This window comes from Penaeus chinensis, chromosome 7 (genome assembly GCF_019202785.1).
Source record: "Penaeus chinensis breed Huanghai No. 1 chromosome 7, ASM1920278v2, whole genome shotgun sequence".
NCBI classification, from domain to species: Eukaryota; Metazoa; Arthropoda; class Malacostraca; order Decapoda; family Penaeidae; genus Penaeus; species Penaeus chinensis.
In genome coordinates this window covers 5715910-5725909 of record NC_061825.1, presented here as the reverse complement: position 1 = coordinate 5725909, position 10000 = coordinate 5715910, and the positions used below count along the sequence as shown (strand labels likewise).

General features: G+C 40.5%; 1 protein-coding gene across 2 annotated transcripts in view; it reads right to left on the bottom strand.

The window, feature by feature from the left end:
- LOC125027091 (cytochrome b5 reductase 4-like) overlaps positions 1-8984 on the bottom strand; it is a 9014-nt gene extending 30 nt beyond the window's left edge. The window contains exons 1-12 of one of the 2 annotated variants that reach the window (XM_047615893.1): positions 8616-8984; positions 7385-7555; positions 5511-5611; positions 4797-4956; positions 4371-4606; positions 4001-4213; positions 3526-3664; positions 3214-3302; positions 2207-2409; positions 1613-1709; positions 817-974; positions 1-457 (exon numbers count right to left, since the gene is read on the bottom strand). The exon at positions 1-457 is cut by the window's left edge and continues 30 nt beyond it. In XM_047615893.1, coding sequence (XP_047471849.1) covers positions 403-457; positions 817-974; positions 1613-1709; positions 2207-2409; positions 3214-3302; positions 3526-3664; positions 4001-4213; positions 4371-4606; positions 4797-4956; positions 5511-5611; positions 7385-7555; positions 8616-8685 — 1692 coding nt within the window. In that variant the 5' untranslated portion in view covers positions 8686-8984 and the 3' untranslated portion in view covers positions 1-402. The remainder of the gene's footprint in view (positions 458-816; positions 975-1612; positions 1710-2206; positions 2410-3213; positions 3303-3525; positions 3665-4000; positions 4214-4370; positions 4607-4796; positions 4957-5510; positions 5612-7384; positions 7556-8615) is intronic. The other variant, XM_047615894.1, reaches the window with a different exon arrangement.
- Between the last annotated feature and the right edge of the window lie 1016 nt (positions 8985-10000).

Below are 10000 nucleotides of genomic sequence, written 5' to 3'. Positions count from 1 at the left end.
ATGTTTGGTTCTCCAATCAAATTACAGTCCACTGCAGATAAAACTGTTAAATTATTGTTTTATAATATTTTGTCCCAGAGAACAGATTCAAAGTCTCTTCACAGACTAGAACACGAATAATTAATTTCTACAACCAAGTTTTCCAAGCTGTAGAAACGCCTTGCAACAGGAATCGAATTCATCAACTTCTCTTCAGCGGATATATACTTCCTGAGTTCACACAGTGTGTTACCAAATCGATGCTTTGGCAAGGAAGGAATTTAATCACACTCTTTAATGCTTACGCTGGATTACAATTAGGTGTGTGTGGTGGTGGGTCGTACATCTAAATGTATTTGAAGCGGTTTCTTTAAACTGCGCGATGGTACATCACTTCATAAAGGGTATCACAAGGTCATTCTGTTATCCAAGGAATGCATGGTAATTTCCTTCACTGTAGCCAATTTCCTTAAACAAGCTGAAATACAGAAACACACGGGAATGAGTAAAATGCTTGATAATTATGTATGTTACTTTTTTAGTCCAATATGAATATATATAACACATACTATGTCACAATATCATTTAATTTTCTGTAAAAGAAAAAAAATTGAAGAAGAAGAAGAAGAAGAAGATGAAAAGAGGAAAAAGAACAGGGTGAGGATAAGGATGAAGAAGAAGATGAAGATAAAGACAAAAACGAATTGAAAAAAGAAGACAGACACAAATTGCAAATGCCCAAGATCTGTTTTAGAAACCAACCTCCAAGAAAATACCAGAATCCATATAAAAAAAATTAGCTAGCATCCCTCAAAACACAACAATTCAGCAACTTACTTAACAGCTAATTTAGTGAATACTGTTGGTCCGCAGACACATAAATGCACTATATGTCCATCGTCTCTCTTTGGTAGCAAATCCTCCAAAAGTTCCCGTCTGATGTGACCTCTCAAGCCGGACCAAGAGTCATCAGCCTTTGACAATACATGGGTGACCTGCAATAAGGAAAGATACAAGAGTAGAAGACATTCATAAAAATCAAGCTTTATTAACCCCTTGCCGAGGGTACGACGGGTAGACATGTGCTATGCCCACTGTTAGTACTTGTTTGATTGTTTTTACACATAGATGGCTATACTTGTACTAAGTCACCAATGAGCCAGTTAGGAGCCTGTTCACCCTTTTCTTTGATTTACGAAATATTTTACGTTATCTTATTTTGCTGTTATTAATATTAAAAAACATTATAATAATCATAATGTTTATAATAAAAATAACATCATCGATATTCATAGCACTAGTAAAAAATACGTTTTTCCCGTCAATTCAAATCAGGTACGGTCACAAGGTCTACTAATTGACTCCTTTGTGGCTAAGCACTAGCAGAGCCATGTATGGGCAGACATTTCACAAAAAAATACAGAAAATAGGCACAGCATATTCCCCATTTTTTAAAAAAATTCCCTGGCGGCATTGGGTTAAAATGAGAAAAAAATATATATATATATTTCTCCTTTCTTTTTTTTTTTTTACTTGAATATGCATGACTCCATCAATGGCAGAGAGCCTCAGATTTGTATTTAGCAAATCTATAACATTATACACCAAAAAATCTATTCTAATACCCACTAACCTTTAATAAACTCGAGTGATCTGTAAGTAATGTGTTTAGGTTCTCTCTCCATGGAATATCATCCTCTGTTTTATTAAAGAGAATGAGGTGAACTCTCCTGCAAGGAAATAAAATAATAATAACAATAATAATAATAATAATAATAATAATAATAATAATAATAGTAATAATAATAAATAACAATGATAACATCTAAACACACAAAATCTTTTCTTCAAAACATTCACATACAAGTTAAAACACACAAACACATTTCTCTATTAATAATTTCACGTGACATTACCGTCTACTTTTTGAAATACTCATGAAAAAGTGAAAAGGTAGTTACAAGTAAATTTATCTGCTCATAATTTCCTTTGTGGAATGCTGTCCGAGTTTAGCATAGTCGAGCATCAAAAAGGTACATATGAGCAACGTGACGAGTGTCTAAGAAACTAGTACAACGCTTCCCCTAAATCCAGTCATCATACGGTGATAAATACTTATCTGTTACTCTTAATCAATACATAATTTCCTTCTCCATCTCATCCATTAGAAAATACCCCAACCTGAACTACAAAAACATGACGAAAAACAAACTTCTGATAACCTTACTTTTCATTCTGAAGTGCAGCTAGCATTACTCTTATCATTGGAGTAATCCCTGTCCCGGCGGCCAGAAGCACAACATCTGTGGCAGTGACCGTGGCTGCCGTTAGCTTGTCTAGGGTAAACGTCCCCTCTGGAAAGCTTACTTCTACGCTAGATCCAACTGGAAGTTTGTCAAGGGCCGGCGTTAATGCTCCTCCCTCGTAAATCTGAAAACATACATCAGTTGCATTAATGTTTGTGCATACACAGTAATGTTGACAGTTTTTCTAGAATATACCACAAAGAAATATTTTCTATGATAATACAACAAATTGAATATGGATAATTTAAATGAAAATAATCATGTTATTGATAATATTGATGATATTAATAATAACAATAATAACAAAAATAATAATAATAATAATAATAATAATAATAATAATAATAATAAAAATAATAATAATAATAATAAAAATAACAATATCCATAATAATAATAATAACAACAACAATAACAAGAACAATAATGATATTAATACCAATAACAACTATAATAGCCTAATTTTTGTTTCTCATCAGCACAAGCTCTTTATTTACTTCCCTTGTGTTCCATACACTAAAAAACACAAAAATTGATTTTTAGTAAATGGAAACATAGCAGTAATACACTTACAAAAAAACTTAAATTAATATATGCAGAAAAGTTTATACATAATATTTTCTGATCCACTATTTCAAACATATTTTTTAGGTAATCTGAATAAAAGTTTCCAATAAAACTTTATCCAAGTTTTAGCTAAATTACATTTATTTAGCATAAATAAGCATAGATTGTAAACAGCAATGTCTGATTTTTTTTTTAATATATACTGTGGGGTATTGTGTAATCTTACCTAATCTGCAAGTGTTATTCAATTCAGAAGAAGAATTTGGCCAAAAAAAACCTAAGTAATATTTTCTGACAAAGTAACAATGACCCTCTCAATAAAAACTGGTGCCATTTCATCCATGTCTTTAACGCCTCCTCACCTTGATAAAAATATATATCTTCCTTCCAACTTCTTCCTCCTCGCCAACTTTCAGTGAGGCTGCGACTGGGGTGTAGGGCTTTACCACATCTGCGAAGAAAACAATTATGTAAACTCGGGATGAGTTTTAACTAGATGATCTGATCAAGTCAATTCAAATATTCAATAGTGCATGAAAATGTGTTAAATCAATCAGACTATAATGATTAATGGTTCGTGGTTAGAAGAAATAAATGTGCTTTACGTCAAAATCAAAGACTAACTACTGTGTAATTCTTCAGGGAATAAATGAGCAATGATGGGATTTACTTGCCTTCTCCCTTTAATCTGAAGTAAACGTGATAACCAATAGGCACTGGTAGATATGCATATCTAGGCACTTCAACAATAAACATTCGAGTATCATGCGTCACATTTTCTTTGCTGATTAGGGAACATTCTAGATACTCGACCTGGAAAAGAAAAGAACTCTGTTAAATCCAAATTGTCCGATCTTCATGTTAAAGTGAGGAATTCAAATCTATACAAATATATGTATAAACTATTCAACATTAATTACTTATAAATTTTCAAATTTGAAAATGCCCTGGAATAAGGCATAGCTTTCAAAAAGGTTTGTGTACACTCTTTCAGCCTCAATACTAAATAAATACTAAATAAATAAAATATACAATAATAATACTTAATAAATTAAAAATACAACAATGACAATACTCAATAAATAAAGTATACAATAATAACATTACTTAATATATAAAATATACAATAAAATCACCTCTCACTCTCACCTCTCTGTCCTTTGAAATGACATGTTCCCCATTCCTCTCGAGAGGCTTTCCCACCGAACTCCACCGTACCCCTGTCTCCTGTTTGTTCAGCAAAACGTCGACTTTCCCTGATCCACTTCCAGTTTTCAATTCGAAGTCTTCACCAACAGACTTATGCAGATGCAAGTGGACTGTGTATACCATATCTTGTATATAGCATACGATTTTAATTACCTGGGGAATAAAATCAGGACTACAATAATATCCCTTGCTCCTTGCCTAATCTATTATGGCTAGATCATACTATCAGAATATATCATTCCCAATCAGTATATGTTGAAAATGATTTACATGGCTCACTTGGTGTTCTTTCAATCAGGATAATAAATACCTCCGCATGTTTAACTATAACGACATGCTCCTTGGTAATATGCTTCCACTTGGTGTATATAGCTATGTTGATCATGGTATTCGTCTGAAACCAGTCGTATTTTGGGGATGGCAGTGAGGACGGGGTTTGGGGGGACGACAGAGGGGACTTCAGCACTCCTAGCTTTCCTGGGAGGCCTAAGCTTGGTACCGATAAAGAGTTATTGGCGGACGAGACGGTGAGGTTCTTTGATGCATCTGGAAATTTCACAAGTAACCATAATTTAGGGGCTTACCTTAAAATGCTTCATATGTCTTATTGTGTAGAAAACAAGTGGAATATCAAAGACAATCAATTGTACATTCAATCTCAATAATTGCAAAAATTCTTTCTAAGAAGCAAACAAAGTATTCACCATCATTTTGCACATTTCAGAGAATACTCAACTATAATATAATCTCCTATGAACTTTACTTTGTTTGTTTGGATCCTTCGAACTTTTCCCGAGCGGTAAAAAGCTTGGCTTTAGGAAGAATGGTCGGCCTTCTACCAGCCTGCCTACTAGACATTTCTGGAGCATGGATTCGAAATTCACCCACTTATGTACCTAAAAACAAAGAAAAGAATAACAGACCTTGTAAAAACATCTTTCTGACTAGGATATTTAAATAATTATTTTACAGCTTTCCTCTATTTTTTTATATATATTTTTTTACAATTATCTTACTACTTAAAGTTTCACTTCAACTTATTTATATATGCCTGAAATATTTTTTTTTCTTTTATAAAAATATACTATAACAGCACAAATGAGAATCAACTGAAATGCAGGAATTCTCAAACTGACTTGGGTATAGATAAAGATAAAGATAGAGATAAAAAAAAGGAAAGAAAGAAAGAAAGAAAGAAAAAAAACATGTATATATATATATATATATATACATATTTATAAGCATTCTCAAGTGACTAAAGCAATGTTTCCTGTAAGCAAGCATTACTCTGAACGAGGTTTGAGACTCTATAACAATATCATCCTAAAGAATACTACAAGAACTATAAAGATAACATTTAAGTGACACTATCGCTACCTAAAGCAATACAATGTTATGACTACAACAGAGGGCATCGCAAAATTAACACCCAAGCCCTCCTCATCCACACCTCGTTGAAGAGATCTGTCGCATCCACGCCGACGCCTCGCAAGAGCTCGTCCTCCCCGCCAGGGTGAAACTCCATGTAGGGCGTCACGTTGTACACTTTCCCTGGGGAGACAAACAATGTTGGGAATTGATCTCACAGGCAGTTTTGAAGCATTTGTACTTATTACGGTAATTATTCGGTGCTCTTGACTACTCACTGGTTCTTCGGAATAATGAGTGATGATGATGTGATGGTGATGGAGATGATGATAGTGATGATTATGATAATGTTGATTAAGATGATGATGATGATGATGATGATGATGATGATGATGATGATGATGATGGTGATGATGATTAAGGTGAAGGTGATGATAATGATGATTAATATGTTAATGTTGATGATAATGAAGATGATGATGATGATGATTAAGGTGATGGTGATGATAATGATTAAGGTGATGGTGATGATATTGATTAAGGTGATGGTGATGAATATGATAATGGTCGTGGTGATGATGGTGATGGTGATGGTGATGATGGTGGTGATGGTGATGATGGTGGTGGTGATGATGATGATGATGATGATGATGATGATGATGATGATGATGATGTTACTACAATAACAATAATAATAACAATAAAACACTAATGATATAATAATTATTAACCCATTGCCGCTGGGGAAAATTAATAAAAAATGGGAAAAATGCTGTGCTCATTTTTTATATTTGTTTGTGAAATGTCTCTACACACAGATGTCTCTGCCTTACCTGATTTCACCTTTCCTTGAATTGGCAAGAAAATTTATTTTTTAATAGTGCTATGAATATCGATGGTGTTATTTTTATTATAAACACTATAATTACTATAACATTAAATTATTATGAATATTAGTAAATGCAAAATAAGATAACGTAAAATATTTTCGCAAATCAATGAAAAGGGTAAATGAGCAAGACAGGCAGTACTCATAACTGGCCCATTGGTAACTTAGTACAAGTGTAGCCACCTATGTGTAAAATCAATTAAACAAGTAAACTCACAGTGGGCATGGCATGGACGTACATGCCATGCCCGTCGGGAATGGGTTAATACTATTCCTAACACATCTGACATACACATTACCATTCTCACCACTACAATTACTCGCACTTCCCACCATTATTACCACTTCAATCACTACCACAGTCATCACCATACCATCCCCCCACCCCCCTGCCCCCCCCAACCATACCCAATCACCTTCAGAACACACACCCTCTACCCCATCCCACCCCACCACTAACCCCCCTCCCCCACCCACTCCACCACTAACCCTCCCAATGCACCCAACCCCACCACTAACCCCCCCCAACCCCTACCCTACCCCACCTCACCACTAACCCCCCACCCCCACCCTACCCCCACCCCACCCCAAGACTAACCCCCCTTCCCCTACCCCACCCCACCCCACCACTAACCCCCCTCCCCCACCCACCCCACCACTAACCCCCCTCCCCCACCCACTCCACCACTAACCCTCCCAATGCACCCAACCCCACCACTAACCCCCCCAACCCCTACCCTACCCCACCCCACCACTAACCCCCCACCCCCACCCCACCCCAAGACTAACCCCCCTACCCCACCACTAACCCCCCTTCCCCTAACCCACCCCACCCCACCACTAACCCCCCTCCCCCACCCTACCCCACCCCACCACTAACCCCCCTACCCCACCCCACCCCACCAGTAAACCCCCTCCCCACACCCTACCCCACCCCACCACTAACCCCCCACCCCCACCCTACCCCACCCCACCACTAACCCCCCTACCCCACCCCACCCCACCACTAACCCCCCTACCCCACCCCACCCCATCCCCACCCCCACCCCCACCCCCCTCTCCCTCACCCTTGAGCGCCATCCAGCAGTCGCTCCTCTTCTTGTGCTTGGCCAGTTCCTGCGGGGTCACGTCCAGCAGGCGACCCCCCGTGCCGGCCAGGTCAGTCCCCGAGTGACCCAGTCGCACCCAGTCCATCAAGCTGCGGCCGGGCTTCAGCGCCGTCTTGTTCCGGGGGTTCCCTGGGAGGGGGAGAGAGAGAGAGAGATGATAACCATGGGGTGAAGGATAATGCCTATAATAATAATAATAATAATAATAATAATAATAATAATAATAATAATAATAATAATAATAATAATAATAATAATAATAACAATAATAATAATAATGATAATAGAGAGAAAGAAAGGGAGAGGATGCGAGAGAGGGAGACGGAGACGGAGACGGAGAGGGAGAGGGGGAAAGAGGGAGCGAGAGGAGGAGGAGGAGGAGGAGGAGGAGGAGGAGGAGGAGGAGGAGGAGGAGGAGGAGGAGTAGGAGGAGGAGGAGGAGGAGGAGGAGGGAGGGAGGGAGGGAGGGAGGGAGGGAGGGAGGGAGGGAGGGAGGGAGGGAGGGAGGGAGGAAGGGAGGGAGGAAGGGAGGGAGGAAGGGAGGGAGGAAGGGAGGGAGGAAGGGAGGGAGGAAGAGGGAGGAAGAGGGAGGAAGTGGGAGTGGGAGTGGGAGGGGGGAGGAGGAGGGAGAGAGAGAGAGAGAGAGAGAGAGAGAGAGAGAGAGAGAGAGAGAGAGAGAGAGAGAGAGAGAGAGAGAGAGAGAGAGAGAGAGGGAGAGAGAGAGAAGAGAGAGGAGAGAGAGGAGAGAAAAAAGAGAGATTGGGGAAGGAGGGAGAGGGCGGAGGGGAGGGAGAGGGAGAGGGAGAGGCAGAGGGCGGAGGGGAGGGAAGGAGGGAGAGGGCGGAGGGGAGGGAGAGGGAGAGGGAGAGGGAGAGGGAGAAGGAGAGGGAGAGGGCGGAGGGGAGGGAAGGAGGGAGAGGGAGAGGGAGAGGGGAGGGGAGAGGGAGAGGGAGAGGAAGAGGGAGAGGGCGGAGGGAAGGAGGGAGAGGGCGGAGGGAAGGAGGGAGATGGAGAGGGAGAGGGAGAGGAAGAGGGAGAGGGCGGAGGGAAGGAGGGAGAGGGCGGAGGGAAGGAGGGAGAGGGCGGAGGGAAGGAGGGAGAGAGAGAGAGAAGAAAGAATGGCAAAACATGAACATCCCGAGAAACTCCAGCCCTGCCCCAGCGGGCCGCAACCCCTCGCTGGCCTCACCTTCCGCTGGCGCCGAGGGGGCCACGGCGACGCCGTTGGCCTTGCCCGCGCGGCCCAGGACAGTGCCCATGGTGGCGACTCCCCTTCAGAGCATGCCGGCATCATACGGCGCTCCTCATCCGCGTCCTCCTAGCATCCCACTCGGCTCTGTCTGCCCATGGCGGCCGCCGGCAAATACTTCGCGAGATTTCAGGACCGACTGTCCCTTTCACTGTTCTTTCACTTGTTTCACACTAAGATAAGTCCTTTCCTTGGCTGATTTCCAGTACTGTACAAATATGTTTCTCGTTCAACACTCTGTTGGCCTTCGTGGTAAGTCTGTTCCTGGAAAAAGCTATATTTGGTTCATACACCATAAAGCGTATTCTAGTCTGTCGCAATATACTTTCGAAATATAATCTCCCCCCCCCCCCCAAAAAAAAAAGAAAAAAAAAAAGAAAAAAAAAATCAACAAGATAAAATATCCACCGTTACTATGACATTATAGAACGAAAAAAGAAGAAGAAAAACAAAAAGAGTTTACGACAAGCATTAAATATCGCAGAGCAAACATTTCGCCTGAAAATAATTCTATCGTGGTAGTCTCTATCACCATCATCACCTTCTCTCACCATTATCATCACCGTCACCACTAAGGCCATCATTACTTCACCTTCAATTTGCCTCATAATCATTCCTACCAGTTTTTGCCCCCCCCCCCACCCCCACCCCCAATAGGCGAGGGGGGGAAATACATAAAAAACAAAGTACGATCGGATGAGAAAAATGGAGAGAGAGAGGGAGAGAAAGAGATAGAGAAAGAGAGAAAAAAATCACAAACAAACAAACAAATACAATTATTCATCATTTAAAATCCCCGAATTCATTTCTGGGCGCCGGATAAAAAGCAGAAATCCGAGGACGGGAAATACTCATCGGATACACACACACTCCTGCGGTATTCGGGCAGACGGAATCGACCACCATTAAACAGTCTGCACTTAGCATGCCTTCTCTCTCTCTCTCTCTCTCTCTCTCTCTCTCTCTCTCTCTCTCTCTCTCTCTCTCTCTCTCTCTCTCTCTCTCTCTTCTCTTCTCTTTCTCTTTCTCTTTCTCTTCTCTTTCTCTTTCTCTTTCTCTTTCTCTTTCCCCTTTCTCTTTCTCTTTTTCTTTCCTCTTTCTTCTTTCTCTCTCTCTTTTCTCTCCTCTTTCCTTTCCTTTCTCTTTCTCTCTCTCTCTCGCGTGTTTATTCTCCTCCTTCCTTTCACCCCCCATGTCCCGCACTTATCATTCATTTTTCTCTCTTCCCCTGTTTTTATTACTTTCTCTCTGTCTTCTTCGGGCTTATCTAACCATGCTTCTTTTTTCCCCTTCCCGTTTTTTTATTATTCCCTTTTTCTCTCTTC